Here is a 22,774-nt window from a genome sequence, read left to right on the forward strand (position 1 = left end):
ATCTGTGAACGTTTTAGAATGACTCTTTAATTTTTTTTATTTTTTATAAACATATAATATATTTTTATCCCCAGGGGTACAGGTCTGTGAATCGCCCGGTTTACACACTTCACAGCACTCAGCAAAGCACATACCCTCCCCAATGTCCATAACCCCACCCCCCTTCTCCCAACCCCCCTCCCCCCAGCAACCCTCAGTTTGTTTTGTGAGATTAAGTAGAATGACTCTTTAAAAGATAAGACCTTAACAAGCATAACCATGATATCATTATCACACCTAAAAAGTTAGCAAATCTGTAATGTCCTCAGATATCTCAAATATACAATCTGTGTGTGTGTTTATAATAGTCTCATAATGTCATAATATTTTTTTATAGTCATATCTTTTACAGTCTATTTGTCGGAGTCAGGGTCCACACTGCGACCCATTGATACATCTCAAGTCTCCTCTAACCTATAGGATCCCCTCTGTCTCTCTTTTCTTGTCTTGGAGCTCATCTGTTGCAGAGGGAATCCCTACTTTTTCAGGTGACCAGTTAGAGGGGCAAAGGGCCATCAGTGGTGGCAGGGGACTTGGAGATCACATGCAAGTCCTCAGACAGCTGGGGAAGCAGAGGCCAGGAAGGGAGACCGCTGTCCTCCGGCCCCAGCTCCAACCCAGCTGCCCGAGGCATCCAGACCCGTCTGCCTCCTCAGTCTCAGGTCATCAGACCAGGGCCTGGGGACAGAGCTCCCCAACTCCAGCTCGTGTCCCCGCTGGGTAGGTGTGTCTGTGGGCAGGTCCCTCAGGATGGGTGTGGTTGGCCTGGCGCTGGCCCAGCTCCCAAGGACCTCCTGAGGCTGGGCGGCAAGACTGGAGGAGCCCCGCAGGTGACGGGGAAGCCTCTGGGGCTGACGGAGCCGTCTGAGGTAGCCAGCCCTGCAGCCTTGTCCCCATGCCCGCCCTCCTTCGTGCTGCCTCCTTCTCACGTGTCTGTGTTTCTTTTCTCCTCCATGCTATGGCAGTGGTGCCCCGTGCTGATGAGACAATACTTGGTGCAGCCCCAGGCAGTCCTTTTCCAGGTAATTTCCTAGGGACCCAAATGACACCCGGCACCCACTTTCCCGGGGCACACAGCTCCTGGATTCCCTCCTAGGATTCCTTTCCCCTTGTGTGGCTTAGCTTCCAGAGTACCATCCCTGCCCTTATCTGAAGGACCTGCATACCCATCCTGGCAGGCAGGCAGCGAGGAGTTTGACTCAAATCTCATTTTATTAACAAAGAAAATGAGGCCCCAAGAGCTGGCCCGGTTTGTCTGAGGTCACACAGGAGAGAGAGAAGCGGAGCTGGGCTGAACACCGTGCTATCGCTCCTGGCTCACAGTTTTTGCTCCTGCTACCACAGGGGCAAAGACTATATATGAATCAGATAAAAATTAGCTGAGGAAGTCCATTCCCCTGCCTGTACCTCAGTTTTTTCCATGTTGGGGAAGAAGATGACCTTGAGAATCTGTCTAGCTCAGACACTGGAGAGTTAAAGACTTTCCATGATCTGGAGCATGGTATCTGTGAGGAGGGTGTCCATACCTGCTGCCTTCGACCTTGAGGCCTCAAGAGACTCTGGGGCAGTAGGCAGAATTTATCCTCGTTGGTTGCTCTGGAGTGGACAGTCTGTGAATTGCTGTCCTCAGTTCATTTCTCTTTCTGGGTCATGGTCAAGGACGGCACCAGGGCGGCTCTGATGGGAAGGGAGCAGAAGCCCCAAATAACATCCTAAGAAAGAACCCCGAGGGCTCAGAGAAGTTAGAAGTGTGGAACACAGCTATTGCCTGTGATTGTCGGTGGTGGGAGGAGAGGGGGCTCTGTTCCCGAGAGTGTGGGAGCACCAACATGCTTACGCACGTGTGACCACCGTTTTCCGTCTGTTCAGCCCTTGGTCCCCCAAATAACTATGAGAAGTGGAAGTAGGTTGTCACGGTTACCAGAGGCACCAGTAATGCCTTCTCTCTCCTCTTTCTGTCTCCTGACGTTCCTTTCCATCTTCCTTTATCTGTCATTCTTTCTACCTCGTCCAGTTTCCAGTTTCACGAAGGACCTGAGATGTCCTGCAAAGTAAACAATTACGCGTACCTAAGTTAGTAAGTTAAGGCTGAGAAAAAGTTCAGAAATGACATGGCAAAAGAGGGAAGGTCCTAGCACCAGGTGCCAGCAATGTTGTGGTTGTGGTGGTTGAACACTGAATTTGACTGAGCTTCTTGGCAGCCAAAGCAAAAACGGGCAAGCCGTGGTTTCCAGGGTTCCTCTTACTCAACCACAGGCAGGTTAACTACTCAGTAGGAGGAAAACACATCAGGGGTGCTGAACTGGGGAGAGACTGGCAAGGACTTTGAATATTCTAATGGGCAGCGTCTTCAGAGGTTTAAAAAAAAAGTTCTTCATATGACTCTTATTTCCTCTAACAAATGTTGAATGCCTGATATTTTCTTGCAGAAGAGTGAAAGCTCTTCCCCAGAGGTTTTAACTCATGGTGGCCAAGGTTGTTGCTTTCTGGTCGCCTCACTTGATGAGGGGAGAGTTGGGGGTGGGGCAGGGGAAAGTTAGCATATCACTTAGGGTTCTTGTTCAAACACTTCTCAGTTAATTTTTAAGTGTTGTGGCTAATGCGCTTAGGGGACTCTAGGAATGTTCCCTATTCCATGCTCTCAAGGCAGCCTAGAGGGAGAGAGACAAATGGCCATTAAACATGGTAGAAGTATGGTAATGGAGGTCTGTGGAAGTAGGGAAGCACAGACAGATTCATGATTTCTTTGTAGGAGTGGCCCAAGGAGGTGACATTGGAGCTGGGTCTTGTGGACAGTGTAGGAGTTTTCTACGTGACCAGTGAGATGAGTCCTCTAGGGTAGGACTGCTGGGAGTGGCTAAGGAGCAGCCATGGGAGGAAGGGAGCCCAGGAGATTGGAGAGAATCAGCAGCAGCCCCAAGGGACGAGCAATGATGAGGACTTAGGGAAGTCCTAAACTAACACCAAACAAACTAACACCAAAACTAAACGATGGCATCCCTTGGCTCATGCAGGAGCAGAATAACAGCTGTGGAATCCTACAAAAGAAGGGTCTAGACTTGGGCCAAACCACCCCGTGGTGGTGGTGGGAGGTAGAGATAGCCAAGGACAGCTGAGGACCGGTTTCCAAGTCCCCTGTCCCCAGGACCCCCACTCTTTAGGGAAGTTCACTCTACCTTCTGGCAGCCAGTCGTGGTTGGGAGACTGGATTTTTGGACCTCCTACCACATGTGTAACACAAGTTACAGATTTTTATCTTGGAAAGGTGATCCAAACCCAACTATGAAGGTGACTGGACAAACTTTGACAATCAATTTATTGACTAAAACAAAATCAAATACCTAGAAGACACTTCCAACCGGACATCAAAGAAATTAAGAGGCAGAATATCCTAGTTGGCTACCCTCGCAATTTTCTTAAACCCAGATTGGTTCTGCTTTCTTGAGGGAGATGAAAGCTTTCCCTTGCAGACCCAGCTGCCCAGGCTGGAGTCCAGGAAGAGAGTAGGTCTGGCAGTGGGGTAGGGAGGGACGCAGGGTTGCTGGCTCTTGGTTGAGATTGCTGCCTGGCCCGCCTAAGGGTCGCTCATTCATGTTTTCATCCATATGTTCCCTGTGCAAGCCTTTCACAGTCAAATCCTAGCTCGACTACCTTTCCATATTTGCCTTTTTCTACTTTCACTTCCTTCAATGATTGGCATGTGCCCTGTTTCCAGATCCCTGCTGTCCTCTTACCTCTGAGCCTTCCTACTGCACTTACCAGCCTTGGGGGTTGGGGATTGCCCAGACCCGGGTTCGGTCCCACCTGCCCAAGAACCCTGTCCTGACCACTTCTCACTCCACATTCAACGAATGGTTCTGTGCTCCAGCTCCTCTTGGAGAAAGCTTCTGGGCCACGTGTCTTTACCCTTAGGGTTTGTGGCTGAGAATCAGAGAACATGTCTGGTCTTCACAAGCCATTTTGTGCACAAGAAAGGCTCAATAAACACTGAACATTCATTGTGGTCAGGCTTCCACAAGGGCACTTGGGAGCACAGAGAAGAAGGAGCCCTGTCTTCTACCCCAGAGTCCCAGGAGCTCCAGAAGACACCATCTTGAAAGACACCCTTACAGAATTGTTTTGACCTCCTTTTTTGCTCATGGCAATGCACTGAAGGAGCTGTTCCAGTGAGCTTGCCTTCCAGGTTCCTTTTTTTTAGCAAATTAGGAGGCTAATGGCATGACCAGGTCCCATTCGGTGGGGGACATAAGTCTAGACAGTGATCTTTGCCCAACAGCTCCTCGCTGCATGGAATGAAAACTTTCCTGGTCCTGACCTGAAGCAAGAAACATATTCTCACCTCTACTTAGTAGACCTGTATCCACTTATACGTGAAAGAGATTTCTAAAACAGGACTTACTCTTGCTGTGTGTGTGAACCTTAGATATTTTCTGTTCTAGTCCATTCTAATTTCAATTTTTTACAATATTGGCACTAGCAAATTGATTTCACATGTGTTTACAGGCCAGGACTCACAGTATGAAAATCATTAGAGTCACTTTCAAGACTTGGGAGTCAGGTGGATTCGATTGGAATCCTGGCTGTGGCACCTAGACGTTGTATGACTTTAAGGCAAGCTACTTCGCTTCTATCATAGGTTTCAGTTCATCGTCTGTAAATGGGAATAACATAGAACCTATTTCATGGAGTTACTGTGAGGATTAAATGGAACATTCAGGTAAAGCTCCTAACTCAGAGCAAGGGATCAATAAATGTGAGCTTTTGACATGGGTGTGAAGATTGTGGTTCTTATTGCTCTGGCATGACCACTTGGTGGGGCCAGCAGAACACAGACAGGTCTCCTGCCTCCTAAGGAGTGGTAGTCAGGAAGGACTTCCTGGAGGAGGAGGCATCAGATCAGGGCAGAGGGATAACTGGGACCCACTGCTGTCCTCGCAGTGACCAAGAAACCCGTGTTATTATCCTAGGACCACTAGTTTCCTTTTGAAGGGCAGGCTTTTCCCCAAGGATTTTTGGCTGGACCTAGAGCCAACCACGTTAGATGCCTTTGCCTTTTCCTTTTAGGTCTCCAATCCACCTGGAATTGATTTTTGTGTCTGGTATGAAGTAAAGATCTAATTTCTTTTTCCCCCCTTGTTTCTGAATGGATAACCAGGTCCCCCTCACACTGTTGATCAGAGGCCATCCTTCCCTGCTGATTTGTACATCCCCTCTCTCATATATCAAGTTTCCATATATGCACAGATCAGCTCCTGGACTCGCTTCTGTTTCACAGATCTATTTATCTGCCCCGTGCCAGTCCCATGCTGTCTTAATTACTATGGCTTTACAGTGATTCCTGATGGCAGGGAGGCGTGTCCCCCTCTTGTCCTTCCTCCTCAGAAGCCTGTGCTCTTCTCTGCATGTTTCAGAATCAGCCTCTGCTGGAGATGATGGAGAGCCCAGGGGCTCCAAACAAAGATGTCCTCAGGGAGGCTCACGGCAGGGTGCCTGGGCCTGCAGCACCTCGCTGACTCATGGCTGCCAACCACCCCACTTTGAGCTGCCCAAGAATTCTTTCTAATTCATATTCCAAGAGAAGCAGCAGGAATGTACCTGTCTCTGAGTCCTGCCTGCCTGCCACTGGCCCAGGGGCTCCCCCGGTTCTGTACCCTATGGCTCAGTCCTCAGCCTCCTACCCAAGGTGCCCGCATCTCCTCTCAGAAGACTGCTTGCTTCTCTGTCTCTGTCTACCAAGGACATAAGCCTGGATAGACAGGGATGTGCCTTCTGTAGGTGAGACCAGGCTCCTGGAGAGAACTGCTTATACCGCAATTTGATATGCACACCCAGGTCTTTGGCTTAGGTGTTTGCAAATATTTTTTTTAGAGATTTTATTTATTAATTTGATGACAGAGATCACAAGTAGGCAGAGAGGCAAGCAGAGACCGAGAGAGGGAAGCAGGCTCCCCACTGAGCAGAGAGCCCAATGTGGGGCTTGATCCCCGGACCCTGGGATCGTGACCTGAGCCGAAGGCAGAGGCTTTAACCCTGTGAGCCACCCAGGCACCCCTGCAAATATTTTCTTTACCTGAAGATCGGCCTGGGGGTTAGGTGGAAGGAAGGGACCTGGCATTCATGCTTCTCATTTTGTCTGTCCCTGAATGGGAAGACCAAGGCTGGCATCTTTCGGAGACTGCTGTGATGGTGGCATGGATGCCAAGGAAATGACTCATCCCAAGCTCTGATTTCATGAAGTGGCTTAAAGAAAGGAGCACGATTGTGGGTGAGGTGCCCACAGTTGGCGTGAACATGCTCAGTCCGAACTGTGCGCCCCGAAGTTCTCAGCAGACAGGTGCTCGCCAAACTGTGGTTCGTTTGGTCATATTGTATTGGATTTTGAGTGAAAGATTTTGGGGGACTACTCCCTGCACTGCGATTCTGCCCTGTTGGCTGTGGACAGAACCCTCTTTGTCTTGGGCCTCTATGAAAGCGTGGCATGCTGATGTTTCAGACTCCTCTTAACCTTATTTCTGGGATTCTGCGTCTGTGGTTTAAGAGCATTGAAGTCGGACACTTTTCTCTCCATCCTCTTGGCAGCACGACTCTTATCTCTGCCTTGTTCTTGGTTGCTCGTATCTCCCTCCCTGCGTGGGAGTGGCCGTCTGTGGCCGCCAGGACAGGGCAGGTGGAACCTGCAGGGACAGGAAGCTAGGCTGGGATTCTAGTGCAGCTGCACTGAAGACCGCCCACCTCCTCCCCCAGGGACAACTGCCGAGTTTGGACACCTGTCTTGTTCTATTGAGCCGAGCCTGCTCTCTCAACACTGGGGGTGGGGAAAGGGGGTTGTGAGCCCTCAGTGGGCCTTGGCACCGGCATGGGCTGAACCCCAGAATGTGGTTGGTGCTGACGTTTGGCCAAGGTGTTTTGGAGTCTGGATACTGAGCTCTCTCTGTTTTGTTTCTTCTTTCAGACCACTGAGTATTCAGCGATGGCCTCGCTGGCTGGAGGGCTGGATGACATGAAGGCCAACCTGACCAGTCCCACCCCTGCCGACATCGGGAGCAGCGTGCCTGGGCCACAGTCCTACCCCATTGTGACAGGTGAGGGCACCTAAGGTGGAAGAGAAAGAAAGAGAGAGAGATTGGCACAGAGAGACTGAGATTGCCTGCGTGCAGTGAGTGGCTTGGTGCTTTTGGACTTGACTGGACATTTTTTGTTTTAATAACGATATGAGGTCCTGGTATTGGTCAGGCAGGAGACTGCTGGGCCCAGAGGTTGTGACTGTGGTGAGAATAGGCTCTCTGTTGCCCCGATAAAGCCAGAGGAGAAAAAATGCCCAAGGGACCATGAGCTGGGACGGAGGGCAGGCGAGGCCTGTGACAGAGGGGCCTCGGTGATTTCGGAAAGTGGGTGGGGCCTGGTGTTCAATCCCTCTCGTGAGAAGGGCAGCCCTGGCTGGTGAGACTTGAGAAAGAGCACACTTCTGGCAAACTGGCATTGGCATTTCAGATTTCCAGGCAGAGGCCAGTCAAAAAGGGCAGGAGGATTAGGCTGGAAGGTGTTTGGTGGATACAAAGTAGCTGCCTTTCTGGAAGGCCCAGGGCCAGCCTCTTTCCCTCTCAGTGTAAAGAGTTTGGACCCTGGAGGCACGCTGCTGGATTTGAACTTGCCAGCTGACTAGCTCTGTAATCTTGGGTAGATCATGTAAGAATTCTGGGCCGTGCTTAAAAAATAAATCCCTACAATGGGGATGGTGATAGCGCCTGACCCATGGTGTTGTTGCAAGGATTCATTCATTAATTAATTCATAAAAGGTGCTTAGACTTGTTCAGCACACAGCAAGCACCGACATGCATTGCTGTGTCAGGGCCTTCTCGCGGTGGCCAGTCACCTTCTCGCGGTGGACTAGAAGGGCTGGGTTAGGCAGATACCTTTTCGCGCTCCGATACCAGTGAGATAATATGGAAGGACAGACTCTGGACATTTGTCCAAGTGGGCAGGCAGGAAGCAGTCTCAGATACTAGACAGACAGATAGTGGGAGCCTTGGGGCTGGCGCTTGGCCCAGAGCCGAGGGGTCCAGCCGGGGGTCGCAGAAAGTCCCTGTAGGCTGCTAGGCAGGACATGGTAAGAAGGAACAGACAGGGGTTCTTAGAAGTACGGGTGGGCTATGGTTATGTCAGGAAGCTGGGAACTGGGCTTGGGTTAGAACTTTGGGGGAGAGGGCTGGATGTCATATAGGCTCTAAGACAGCGAGAACCCCTCTCCTCCTGAAAGGCTGCGGTTGGGCCCAGGCAGCAGGTCTGGGAGCGGATTGGGTTTTTAGGTAAACCTTTGACCAAAGATTTGTTTGTACCCCAGAGCAAAGTCGGAATTATGCTTGATCTTTAAATTTTTTTTTAATTTTAGAGATAATTCTAACCCCTGGCCCATTATTACTCTTTGTGTTGTTTTTAACTCTCATCTTTCCTAAAAGCACATTAAATTATCTGCTGTAGAATTGTAAAAGCACTCAGGTCATGGATGGTTACCTTGGAAGAAATATTTTCTGCCTTTTTCTGGGAAAAATAGAAAAAAAATGGGCTGTTTTGCCTGTCTTTCCACAGAGGTGTGTTCCTGGGTGTTCACTGCTGAAGGGGTGTTTCTGTGGAGAAGGACGGAGGGTTATGAGAGCGAGGTATGAGGTGGCAGGCGAAAGCTGTTGGGAAAAATCAGTATCACGTTTCATGATGGGCTCTTACTATACCTAGGACCACTTTGTGTAATTCTGAGCTGTTTTATTTTATTACAGTTTTTTAAAGATTATTTACTTATTTATTTATTTGGCAGGGAGAGAGAAATCACAAGTAGGCAAAGAGGCAGGCAGAGACAGGGGGAAGCAGGTTCCCTGCTGAGTAGAGAGCCCAATGCGGGGCTCAGTCCCAGGACCCTGAGATCATGTCATTAGCTCATGTCAAAGGCAGAGGCTAAACCCACATAGCCACCCAGGTGCCCCTTATGACAATTAAAAAAAAATGTTTTATTTATTTATGTGTGAGAGAAAGAAAGAACATGAAAGGGGAGATCAGAGGGAGAAGCAGACTCCCTACTGAGCAGAGAGCCTGATGGGGGACTTGATCCTGGGACTCCAGGATCATGACTTGAGCTGAAGGCAGTCACTTAACCCACTTAGCTACACAGGCACCCTTATTACAAATGTTTTAAATCCAGGGGGGACTGGGTGGCTCAGTTAGTGGAGTGTCTGACTGGTGGTTTCAGCTCAGCTCATGCTCTCAGGGTTGTGAGAGCCCTGCGCTATGCTCCACACATAGCAGGGAGGTTGCTGGAGATTCTCTCTCCCTCTCCCTCTGCTCTGGTGAGCACTCTCTCTAAGAATAAATTAAAATATCTTGTTTAAAAAATCCAATCTGTTTTTTAAAAGTTCACCCATGTCTTGATTTTGCATAACCATATGCTTGATTTTGAAATATTGGAAGTATTCTAATTACAAATACAATCATTAGCTTTCTCGTGAGTAAACAAACAATAGCTAGCTAGAAAACTAATAGAAGAAAAGAGTCCTTTAACAATAGCACCAAAAAAACCCCAGAGGCTGAGGAATAAACCTCGCTTTCAACTCCACTAAGGACACAAAAGAATAAATGGAGAGATATAACTTGTTCTTGAGCGGGAAAACTTAATATCATAAAGATGTCAGTTTCCCCTAAGTAATCTACTCATTCAAAGCAATCCCAATCAAACTAGCAGCAGAATTTTTTTTTAACATGTCAAAATGATACAAAAATACTGGAAGAATAAACACTCAAGGATAGCTAAAAAACTCTGAAATAGAGAAATGAGCAAAAGTCATAGCCTATTTAAAAACATTATGATGGGGGCACCTGGGTGGCTCAGTGGGTTAAGCCGCTGCCTTCGGCTCAGGTCATGATCTCAGAGTCCTGGGATCGAGTCCCGCATCGGGTTCTCTGCTCAGCAGAGAGCCTGCTTCCCTCTCTCTCTCTCTCTGCCTGCCTCTCCATCTACTTGTGATTTCTCTCTGTCAAATAAATAAATAAAATCTTTAAAAAAAAAAAAAAAACATTATGATGGAGGTGTGGAGAAGGTGGCTGGGTTATGGACATTGGGGAGACTATGTGCTATGGTGAGTGCTGTGAAGTGTGTAAGCCTGATGATTCACAGACCTGTACCCCTGGGGCTAATAATACATTATTTGTTAATAAAAAAAAGTAAAAATAAAAGGGGATTAAGGGAAAAAAAAAGAAACAAAAACCATTATGATAAATCAGCAGCAACTAAAACTATTTTTAGGGCTTTTTTAGAGTTTATTTATTTAACTAATCTCTATACCCAATGCGGGGCTCAAACTCACAACCCAGAGATCAAGGGTCATTTGCTCTCTTGACTGAGCCAGCCAGGTGCCCCTAAAACTATTTGTAATCGAAACTAAAGTAAACAGACAAATATAACAGCATAGAGAGTCCTTAAATAGATCCAAATATATGTGGGTGTTGATAACGTAGTATTTCAAATTGGTAAAGATAAGCCATTCAGTTAGTGGCGTTGAGACAGCTGGGCTTGTTGGATACACACCTCACTTTTTATATCAAAATAAATTCCAAGTTGAACTAAACTTTCAGTGTAAAAAACGGAACCAATAGTAAACTAAAAAAAACGAGGGCTACATTTTATAATCTTAGAGTGGGGAAGGCCTTTAAAAATCTGTTCCAAATTATAAAAGACAAAGAAAAAATAATATAAATGACAGTTAAATATATAAGTCTTTTGTATGTGGGACGCCTGGGTGGCTCAGTTGGTTAAGCAGCTGCCTTCAGCTCAGGTCATCCATCCCAGCGTCATGGGATCGAGTCCCACATCGGGCTCCTTGCTCCGCAGGGAAACTGCTTCTCCCTCTGACTCTGTCTGCCACTCTGTCTGCCTGTGCTCGCTCTCGCTCGCTCTCTCTCTGACAAATAAATAAATAAAATCTTAAAAAAAAATAAGTCTTTTGTATGTGATGTAAAAACATTCAAAAGACAAAAAATAAAATGGGGGGGGTAAATATGGAACATGGAAGACAAAAAAGGTAATTTCTTAATATATAAAGAACTTTTAGAAATGAATAAGGAAAGGGCACCTGGGTGGCGCAGTTGGTTAAGCGACTGCCTTTGGTCAGCTCAGGTCATGATCCTGGAGTCCCAGAATTGAGTCCCACATTGGGCGGGCTTCGAGCTCCATGGGAAGTCTGATTCTCCCTTTGACCTTCTCCCCTCTCATGCTCTCTCTCACTGTCTCTCTCTAAATAAACAAAATCTTAAAAAAAAAAAAAAAAGGAAAAAAAAAGAAATGAACAAGGAAAAAAATCAGTAGAAAAAACAGGTCAAGACTATGGGTAGGTCATTCACTGGGAAAAATGCAGATGTCCAACAGTGCATGAAAGATATTCACCTGACTCATGATTTTATTTTTATTTATTTTTTTTTTAAAGATTTTATTTTTATTTATTTATCTGATAGAGAAATCACAAGTAGGCGAGAGTCAGGCAGAGAGAGAGAGAGAAGCAGGCTCCCGCTGAGCAAAGAGCCCGATGCGAGGCTCGATCCCAGGACACTGAGATCATGACCTGAGCCGAAGGCAGCGGCTTAATCCACTGAGCCACCCAGGCGCCCCCTGACTCATGATTTTAAAACTGCAAATTAGGGGCGCCTGGGTGGCTCAGTTGGTTAAGCATCTGCCTTCGACTCGGGTCACGATTCTAGGGTCCTGGGATCGAGCCTCATGTCGGGCTCTCTGCTTCTCAGAGAGCCTGCTTCTCTCTCTCCCTCTGCCTGCTGCTCTGCTTACCTGTGCTCTCTATCTCTCTGTCAAATAAATAAATAAAATCTTTAAAAAAATATACTGCAAATTAAAACAATCATGAGACGCTTTAAAAAACCCACTAGCTTATCAAAGACTGAAGTGTTTCTTGAGGGCCAGTGTTGGAGAAGGTATGAGAAACAAGTATTTTCATACCCTCTTTACAAATCAGTGTAACCTGTTTTGGAGGGAAATTTGACAATATCCATCAAAAGTTTAAATGCATGCACCTGCCCTCTAACCCAGAACTTTCATATGTGGATCACAGATATATTCACATAGATGCACAGTGATACCTATCTCTGTATAATAATTATAGAATTATTTATAATGGCAAACAAATGGAAACAATGTAGTGTCTGTCAACAGGGGCTGGTTAAATGAATGATGGCTCCTCCTAGCACAAAATACTATGCAACCAATCAAACCAATTAAAAAGAATTAGGTAGAGCTGTCTATGCTGAAATGAATAAATGTCTGAGATATATTTTTAAGTGCATAAGCCATTTGTAAAACACCGTGTGACGTATGATCCCATTGGTGTGAAAAAATATAAAGGACACACACACAGAGGCACGGGCACACCCAGGCAGGTGGGAGGCTTGTATAATGAGGACTCAGGGGAAGATGGCCCGGTCCTTCCTGTGTTTTATGGGGTACTGTGATGTTGAGGTTCTCTGCCCCATCCCAGCCAGCATCCCCTTGGGACAGCAGACATTAACAATGCCCCTTCACTATCCTGAACTTGAGTTCATAAAGACTATCTTCACATCTGATTTCAAATAAAATAAAAATAATCTCTTAATTATGAGGTACAGGAAGAATGAAAGTGAAATTATTTCTAACTTGTTTATAATTAATACTATGTACTTTGTGGGCGCCTGGGTGGCTCAGTCGGTTAAGCGTCTGCCTTTGGCTCGTGTTTGATCCCAGGGTCCTAGGATCGAGCCCCGCATTGGGCTCCCTGCTCAGCAGGGCGTCTGCTTCTGCCTTTCCCTCTGTCCCCCAGTTGCTGCTTTCTCTCTCTCAAATAGACAAATAAAATCTTTAAAAAGATACTATGTACTTTGATACGTAAGTACTCTGCCTGATTATACAGCAAGACATGATGAAGTAATTCGGAGCCTGCCCGTGCACAGGATCACCGTGAATCAGCCACAGCCCTGAGCAGGCTTAGAGACTCGTACCTACTTCTATGGCGAGCTTGACTTTATGGATAGGTGAGGAACTGCCGGCAAAGCTCCAAGTAAAATAAAGTATGAGCTTTGCTCGGTTTACACAGTCATTGCATTCCTAGAAAATGCAGTGTATATTAAGACCTTGGAAATTGCAAGTTCACATTTATATGTAAATGAAGTTCAGAGCTAGATTCAAATAATTATAAACAGAATTTTCACCTGTCCTGTTGGGCAGGACATGATAGTTGTGCAAGATGAAAGGAAACCTCACGGTGGGCAGCAATGCCTCTCTCAGTCGTCGAAAAGCCCCCACAAATTTTCCACACACCCTCTAGGGGGGCAGTTGCTGACCCCACTGAGAAGTGTTAAGAACGCCTTGAAGGAATGCCCCCTAGAGCTGTTAGGATGGGCCTCCGTGTGACCACGGGGTAGTGATTGAATTCCACTTGTGTTCGTGGATATGTTGATACAGTTCTGAACTCTTTGGGGAGACCTTGAAGCTTCCAGCCCCACGCCTTACCTTCTCCACTCCCCACAGAGCCCGCAGCGTAGTTGGTGCCCGATGGGACCGTAAGCCAGCCCAACGCTCTACCTGGAGTCGATGCGCCTGGGGTTGAGGTGGCCTGCATCCTGCTCCATCTCGGCCCTTACACTCCGTGCTATGCAGGGAAGATCTCATTAGAGAATGAGTCAGTTTCTCTCCATCGTTTATATGCCACATTAAATATTAAGTTAAACTCCTGCTCTACCAGCCAGGGCCACGGTTCAGAAACTGCTCACCATTTGCAAACCAGTGACATGGCCAGCTCGTTTCTGCATCATCAGCAGTTTGGGATCGTCCTGATTGGGACTAATTATCTGCAGATGTGTCCTTGGGCCACAGGCCTGCCGATGGGGCAGCCACTGTGCCTACCTGCCAGGGAGGACAGCAGGTGGGATGCCAGGCTCCCCACTTCTGCTCATCTCCCTACTGGTGAAGGACCCAGCAGGCTTGCCCTCCGCGGTGCCCAGCTGACCTTTGCCTGGAAGAACAAAGGAATGGGGGCAGCCTGTGTACTTGCCGGCCTTCTTCCCCTGAGGACCATCTTTTTGCATCAGCAGTTAGGATGGAGGGAGGAGACCGAGGGAGGCTTCTTCTCAAGTAAATTTGGGTGGTGGAGGACCCTGGGGTATGAGGCTCCCCCAGGCACTCTCTCCTCTAAGCAAAAGAGACCACTAGTGGGCTGCAGATGCAGAAGACAGAAGGATGCTGAATCCCTAAGACCACCAGCTCTGATTTGCTCTACCCCTAGGTTCAATGTTTGGAGCCTCCATACCCCAGACTTGGCAGCCCAAGAAAGCCCTCCCTGCCCCTGCCTTTTTCATCTGAGCAATCGCTGAAACTGAATGAAAGAGCACTAGACTGGGAGTCAGAGGAATGGGCGGAAGCCTGGATCTTCCCACTTCATTGTCCTATCCTTCAGCAAATAGATTGTCCTCTGAGCCTCAGTTTACCTGTCTATGAAACGGGGTGGCGATTCCTGCCCTGCCTGTCTCCTTTGGCTGTTGCAAGGATATAATGGGATGGTGGGGGAAGAGAGTTTGAGAGCCTCCACAGGGACATCTGAGGGTGTGTGGGTAGTTGGGGGAGAAGGCAATCTGGAGGGCCCAGGAGCCTGTGTTGAACTTTCCAGCCTCCCTTAGGAAAACATCCCAACCACAGATGGGCAGGGTGGGAAGGTCATGCAGTCCAACTGCTCACCTGACAGCCGGGAAGACCCAGGTCCAGAGAGGGGAGGTGACCTGCTCAAGGTCATATCCAGTGAGTTAGAGCTGGAACTAGGGCTCACTCAGAGCTCTGACCTTTGTGGCCTGCTGCCGTTATGTGGTGGGATAGACCAAAAAAAAAAAAAAAAAAAAACAAACAAACCAAACCCCAATTTAAATTTCTGTAGGGTGTTTCTTCTAGCATATAATTGAGAATGTCAGCAGGAAAGCCAGACTTCTTAGCTTGGAGCCCAGTGTCCCCATATTCTAGCTGACTGACCTTGGACAGGTTACTAACCTCCATGCCTAAGTTCCCATCCATAAAATGAAGCCCAGACAGAGCTAGCGCGTAGGCTTCCTGTGAGGCTAACAGGCATGGTCCCCGCAGAGTCTTAGCACAGTGGTTGGCACGTGTAAACACTCAACAGATGGTAGTGATTAGCGTGTTTCTGGGCTCTTGTACCAGAAGTTCTGGCCAGTGCCAAGCCATTCTGAATGGCTGACCGTTGGTTCATCTTTCCACGGGGAGCACCTCCTCGGATCTGTTTGTCATGGGCCTTTGAGGCTCAATCAGAACCAGCAAAATAAGCTCAGGGTGAAATCATAATGAATAGCAAAAACTAAAAGATGAGAAATTCCTTGTGTGTCCCGTCTGCCAAAGATGCCGCCAAAAAAATACAATTAAAGCTACAATACAGTATCACGTGACAAGGGCTCAGCCCTGGGGCTTGCCTAGGATTCCCATGGAAGATACTGGGGTGTCAAAATTGTGTTCACTGGAAAGGAGCATAGCACGGATAGTTACTGTTTACTGGACTCTCACCGTGTGCCCAGCTGGGGCACGATGGTGGTCCTGGTGGCCCGACCCTGTCCTCACCGGGCTTATCTGCTGGGAAGAGCTGGACAATTCACAGCAACCAGAGAAAAAAATGTGCAACTTAATTTCATCAAGGCTCGTGTTTTGGAGGAACCAGCTGGTTGAAGGGTGATGGTGAGTGAGTGTGGGGACAAAGCTGAGCTGCTCTAAAAATGTGGCATTTAATCTGAGATCCCAGTGATGAGAAGCTTTGGGTAGATTTCGGGGAAGGGAATTCCTGACAAGATCCAGCCTTGGTAGATGCCTTTTAACTGTGAAACGAGTGAGCAAGTGAGATGTGGAAAGGGTGGGACTATTTCTTAGTTCTCTCTCTGTTGCTAGTGGGGCCCAGCCCATAGTCAGGCTTTGGGGGGGCTCTGAAAAACCAGTGGGAATTAACTTCTGAGGTTGGGTGGCCCCTCTCTTCACCCACCTGAGAATTTTTCTACATCAGGGCTTGGTTACCTCTGGTGATGGGGATTTCACCACCTCAAAGGCAAAGAATCTTTAGGCAGTACTTACCTGAAGCCATACTCCAATGAAGTGATTCTGATTTCCTTTAGGCAGTACTTACCTGAAGCCATACTCCAATGAAGTGATTCTGATTTCCTTACCTGAAGCCATACTCCAATGAAGTGATTCTGATTTGCCACGGCCCAATACCTCCCTCAGCTGGCATTCTGTGTACCCAGGGTGCAGCCCAAAGCTTGTTTGGTCTGCATTGTGTTTTTTATTTTATTATTTTATTTTATTATTATTTTTTTAAAGATTTTATTTATTTATTTATTTGACACACAGAGAGAGATCACAAGTAGGCAGAGAGAGAGGAGGGGGAAGCAGGATCCCTGCTGAGCAGAGAGCCTGATGTGGGACTCGATCCCAGGACCCTGAGACCATGACCTGAGCTGAAGACAGAGGCTTTAACCCACTGAGCCACCCAGGTGCCCTGTGTTGTGTTCTTCAAACTTAAGAGAAAAAAAAAAAGCTTTGACTGGCATTGTAAAGATCAGAGGAGAACAGCCCAAGTGTCCATCAGTGGGGAACTGTTGAAGTCAAGAGTAGCTTAGCCATCCAATTCACAGTTGTGCTGCTGTAGGAAGGAATGAGGACACTCTCTATGTCCTGGTAGGAAAGGATCTTCGAGATACATTATTCATGAAAAAAGCGAGACTAGTGTGTACCGAATGCTACCTTTTGTGTAAAGAACAGAAGGACAATGGGAATGCATATTGTATTTGCGCACACATGCATAAAGAAACCCTAGAAGGATACTTGGGAACTTAATAACCATGTTTAGGCAGAAGCCGTGAACTGGGTATGGGAAGAGGACTTTTTCCCAAATACCATTTACATGTTTAAGTTTTCAAATGTTGTCAATATATGATTATCAAAAAATTAAATTTAAAGGTGCTTTAAAGTCAGGAGATTTAACATAAAGATTAAAACATCTCTCTCGTCTTGGAAAATTGAAAAACGTGTCCATCTTGGATCCACATCACCATGCAGCCACTCCCAGTAGAGCTGAGAAGTGGCGGTCCCTGTGTGTGTGTGGCAGGGGTGGGGGGGAGGAGGGTGGGCTGGGTTCTCCCATTTGCCGTGGACTCCTGGGCAGCTCAGTAATTTACCAGGCTGGCCGCCCCCTATGGCCTTACAAGTTCTTGGCTTTGCTACAGTCCTGATCCTTCCTCGTCTCTTCTGGTTGCTACTCCTGCCCCTACAGAAAATTGCTCTGTCAAGCCAGGAAGGGCTGGCCACAGGCTGTCCAACTGGCCTTGCCTATGTCCAACTCCAGGCCTTTGCTCAGGCCATTTTGCCTGCCTGGAATGGCTTTCCCCAGATGTTAGCTCAGCAGGTAACTCATCCTGATATGTAACCAATCCCCTGGAGTACTGAGTGTAAAGTTCTCAAGAACAGGCAGCAACACGGCGTTTCATCCCAGTGTAGTGATGTCACTCTCTCTCCAAACGAGATGTTGTGCTTCAGGAAACCACAACCAGAAAAAAAACTCAGCATGTGAGCCTGGAACTTTCCCCAGAGATACAGGGCTATTTGCTTTCCAGAAAGATTCAAGGTGAATCCAATTGGGGTTTAAAGTATTTGGTTTGGGATTGTGAAGTAGACTTACCATTACAGATTCTATAAACACCTGGAATTTTGGAATTTTAGTGTTTGGAATGATATTCAGAGGTTCAGAGAAGCTGAAGTTCTGATCATTTTGAAGCCAAAATGAAATTCAAGTATTTCCATAATTAAAATGCACATCTAAGGAAAATCTGATTTGCTTTCAGGTTAGCACGGTGTCCCTAAGAACTATTTGTTGAATAAATGAATTAATCTTTGTGGAAAGTGCAGTGTCAATTAAAAAAAATAATTTCAGCAGAAAGTGCTGTAGTTGTTTCTGACCTTGTATCTCGTAGGATAAAAATAAACAAAGCTGTTGGCCATCCCGGTAATACACTCATAGATTTTTACACTTGCGAGCAGCTTGGAAGCCGACCTTTCCAAATAGCCTTCGAGCAGGTCTCTGGGCCTCCGGCTTCCCAGCCCACCCTGCTGTGATCCATCTTCCTAAAATAGCGATTTCATTAGCTTGTTCTCCTGGTCAGAGATCACTACTGCCTTGCCATTATCTGGAGGAGAAAACATACCAAACTGTAGTGTCCGACAATCTGCAGAGTGGCCATTCATCCCGCCATCGCTCTGTCTCCCACTCTCTCATCTGCTCATCAAAACTCAGCATCTCCGTCCTGTTGGACCATAGCCTTGCCTGAGCCTTGAGGGTTGTAGGGTCCCTGCCCTCAACATGCTCATAGTCTGATGGGGGAGGCACACGTACAAAGCAAAACAAAACAAACAAGAAAAAGAGAGATACCATGGGAGAAGCCACAGTATGTGAGGGCACCGAGGAGAGAAGTGGCCTCGGTTTGATTGTGGGCTTAGGGGAACATGGTGTGGAAGAGGCCATGTCTAGCCTGTTCTGGGAGAGCCCGGTGCTCCAAGATTCTGTTCTGAAGCTTTGTTTGGTATCTTGCAATCCCCTTTTCATAATTCCTTTTTTTTTAAAAGATATATTTATTTATCTGAGAGAGAAAGAAAGTGTACATGAGCAGGAGGAGGACCGTGGGAGACAGAGAGAGAGAATCTTAAGCAGACTCTGGGCTGAGCACGGAGACTAAAGAGGGGCTTGATTTTACGACCTGGAGATCATGACCTGAGCCAAAACCAAGAGTCAGATGCTCAACTGACTGAGCCACCCAGGAACCCCTCATAATTCCTTTTTAATCACCACATAATACACGTCCATGGGGCAATAAAGCCAAAGGTCACAGAAGTGCGTAGAGCTACAGAGACCATGTCTCCTCACCCCATCCCTAACCTATCCTGCTGATGCCATCAGAGTTTGGTCTGTGTTCTTCCAGCAGCTCTTCTATGCATGTATATCAGCTGATATGCATATGGTTTATTTCCTACAAATGGGTTTTTACTTCTCATATTATTGTTCAATTTTTTGAAAACTTTATTTCATGTTTTATGGATACCCAACATGTCAATAGGGACAGAACTTCCATCCTCTCTAATGTTCTGGATGAACTATCATGAACTTTTCTCAAGCACTACAGGCTGGAGAGTCCATATTTTCGGGGCTGAGTATTTGATACTGGGGCTGCAGACAGAGAAGGACAGGGTCCAGGAAGGAGAGCAGGCAGGGTATCTTGTCTCCCAGTGCTGGTGGCTTAAGACAGCTGCCTTGGGGCCCGGCTGCCACGTCCTCTGTGCTCAGGGCTGTGGGGGGAGAGGTGTGGTTGATAGGAGCACATCAGGGAAAGGCACAGGGAGGCAAGCTTCAGTTGAGTGGGAAGAACTTTTTAACAGTTGGAGCCCTCCGAAACTAGAATAGGTCGCCTCAGGAGATAATCACAATGATAGTGAATGTTTATTGAGCATTCGTTATGAGCTTTGCTTCATTTCATCCCTTATTCTGTGAAACATAGGTACTATTTTTGTCCCAGCTAACAGTTAAAGGAACTGCTTGGGTTCACATACCAGTAAGTAGCAGAGCTGGTTTTCCCCTAACTTCTGTACTATATGGTTTCTGTCAGTAGTAAGCTCCCTGTCCTCAGGGGTATCCAAGCAGAGCTCTCTCGCATTCACCCACAGCACAGTTAACACTAGCATCCCCTCAGGTCTGTGGAAGTTGATCAAACTGCACCATGTCTCATATGGACTCTGGAGTCAGACCACTTGTCTTTAGATCCCAGCTCTGCCACTTGTGAATTGGTGACTTCGATTGCTCAATTGTTTGTATGCGAGAGTGTGTGCCTCAGTTTCTCCATCTATAAAATGGGGATAGAAATTTGTCCTGTGGTAAAATGAATTGATATTTTTGAAAACACCAAAAAACACTGCCTGGAACACCATAAGTGCTATATAACTGTTGATTTAAGATTTTTGATTAAAAATAAAATAAAATGTTGGTACTCAGGAAAGCAGCCCGAGCCAGAGAGCGTCGGGGCCCTCCACAGCAAGAGAATGGTGAAAAAGCTTACTAGGGGTAGGACATGTCCCGCCTGGAGAAGGCTGCATGGTTCCCTCATCTGGATGGTCCAGTGGCCTCCTGAATTAGTTTTGAGCTGCTGCTGTAACAAATTGCCAGAAGCTTCCGGGGTTACAAGGACCCACATTTATTATCTTAACCATTCTGGGAGGCAGAAATCCTGAAATCAAGGAACTGTGTTCCAAATTCTAGAGGCCTGCGGGTGGGGGAGGAATCCTTTTATTTGCTTTTTCCTGCTTTTTCTTTCTTTTTTTTTTTTTTAAGATTTTATTTATTTATTTGACAGACAGAGATCACAAGTAGGCAGAGAGGCAGGCAGAGAGAGAAGAGGAAGCAGGCTCCCCGCTGAGCAGAGAGCCTGATGCGGGGCTCGATCCCAGGACCCTGGGATCATGACCTGAGCCAAAGGCAGAGGCTTTAACCCACTGAGCCACCCAGGTGCCCCTTTCCTGCTTTTTCTAGAGGTCGCCTGCATTCCTTGGCTCATGACCCCTGACCCCACCTTCAAAACCAGCAAGGTAGCATCATCTTCTCCCCTTTGATTTCTGCTCCTGTTGTCACATTTTCTGTGAATCTGAGCTTCCTCCCTCCCACTGTAGAGACCCTTGGTGATTACACTGGACCCACCTGGATAATCCATGGTCACCTTTGCAGCTCAAAATTCCTGATCTGATCACATCTGCCAAGTCCCTTGTGCTTTGTAAGGTGACAAATTCACCGGTTCTGGAGATGAGGCTGTAGGCATGTTTGAAGGGGTCATCACAGGGTCGCCTGTACCTCCCCAGTGCTCAGGAGAGCAGTCTCCTTGAGGACTCCACATGCCCCCACACCTGGCCTGACTCACCATCTGGGAGGGAGTCGGGCTCCTCCTCTGCTCCATGTCCACCTGACCTGTCCCACCACGTCTGCAAGTGCTGCTGCTCCTCACTCGGTCTCTATCTGCCCCACCACCGTGACAATTGTATCCTCCCCAGGTTGCCCAGGGTCAAGAGACCGGACTTTTGGTGCTGGATGGGCTCTTAGGGATCAGCTAGTATAACTACCTCGGTGAGCAGATAGGAGCCCTGAGGACTGAGAACTCAGGGTGTCCGAAAGGAAGACAACCCTGGAAACCACATCCCTTGATTCCTATTCTGGTGCCCCTCCCTCCATGCCAGACTTAGCCTTCATCCTTCCAGAATGGGACTATTTCCCTTTCCTGTCCTTGTTTCTCAGCCTGCCTGGTCACTGTCATCTGTCATCTGTCTACCTCATCTGTGAAGCTGTCCAGTGGAACCCTTTATCCAGGCCTGGTTTTCATTTCTGTTTTTTTACCACCATCCAACTCAGCCATACCTGGTGTGACTCCAAGCCTTTCGCTTCTGCTGGTTCCTCCTCTGCTTAGAATGCTTGTTGTTTGCCCAGAGGTGGCGGCAGTCTGCCACGAAAGGAAGAGCACTGGGCTGACTGGAGTCAGGATTACAAGTCTTCGCCCCAGCTCTGCCATACTCCTTGCTGGCTTTGGGGACGCCCTTCACCTGCCCGAGCCTCAGCTTTCACATCTGCTAATGGGAGTTATAGTCTGGGCTCATTCCTTCATGTGGGATTGTGGTGAAGTGCACATGGGCTATAAGCTGTAAGCTGTGCCTTTTCCTGTGACTTCATGGAGCCTCTGCCTCCTTGACCATGGCCAAGTGCTCAGGTACTGTCTCCCTGCAAGAGGGAATATGCAAGCCGATGGAGGGCTTTGCCTATAAAAAGCTTTCATGTCTCCTGCTGAGAAACTGAGGAACCAGCAGGCCTGCCAGCAGTCTCTGTCCAAATGCCTTCAGGGATTGTCTCTGGGGAGCAGTCCCCTGCTGCCACCTCCTCCAGGAAGCCCTCCTACTTACCCTACAATCACAGCAATGTCCCCCTCACCTGGGCCCTGGAGATCAAACCACCTGTTATTCTGTTGTACCTTGATTTATAATTCTTTGTTACCAGCCTTTCTCCTTAGACTATGAGGTTCTGAAAGATCTGCCTTCCCCATAATAGGTAACATGGAACTTGAACATAGTAGGTTCTCAGGAAGTGTTGGATGAATGGATGGATGAACAAATGAGCTGTCCACTGTGATTGGTTGTTACTAATTACCCCAAACCCCACCCTCCTAGGTTATTACCAAGATTATCAACCCCGTGGGTTATGATTCACACATTCATATCACTTTGATGAGCATAAGGCACATTTGAATGCGAAGTATGACTACAATTATTATTTCTTTACAAATTCATTTACTTCTATTGGCCTGCTACATTTTATTATGATGTTATATTATATGTATTTATATATATATTATTATATATTGTCTTATATTTATCTTTTATTTTCTTTTTATTTCTCTTATTTTCATTCTTTGAGGGACTGTAGAATTGTACTCTCGCCTTAGATCTTCTGTGAATGTTTGGTAAGGCTGGTTTCAGCATGGATCCTCTCAGGCACCTGTTGTGTGTCCAACTTGCCTGTCCAGAGATGAGTTTGCCTTTCTAGACCCATTGCTTCATTCTGTGAGTGTCTGTTAGCCCAGGTCTGGGAAGGTGTCACAT

General features: G+C 47.2%; 1 protein-coding gene across 8 annotated transcripts in view; it reads left to right on the plus strand.

Moving 5' to 3' along the window:
• PAX5 (paired box 5) overlaps positions 1-22,774 on the plus strand; it is a 197,592-nt gene that overhangs the window by 105,177 nt on the left and 69,641 nt on the right. For 4 of the 8 annotated variants that reach the window (XM_032306380.1, XM_032306384.1, XM_032306381.1 and 1 more), the window contains exons 7-8: positions 1,005-1,061; positions 6,992-7,121. In XM_032306380.1, the coding sequence (XP_032162271.1) occupies positions 1,005-1,061; positions 6,992-7,121 (187 nt within the window). The remainder of the gene's footprint in view (positions 1-1,004; positions 1,062-6,991; positions 7,122-22,774) is intronic. The other 4 variants (XM_032306379.1, XM_032306382.1, XM_032306385.1 and 1 more) reach the window with 1 other exon arrangement.

This window comes from Mustela erminea, chromosome 12 (genome assembly GCF_009829155.1).
Source record: "Mustela erminea isolate mMusErm1 chromosome 12, mMusErm1.Pri, whole genome shotgun sequence".
Lineage (NCBI taxonomy): Eukaryota > Metazoa > Chordata > Mammalia > Carnivora > Mustelidae > Mustela > Mustela erminea.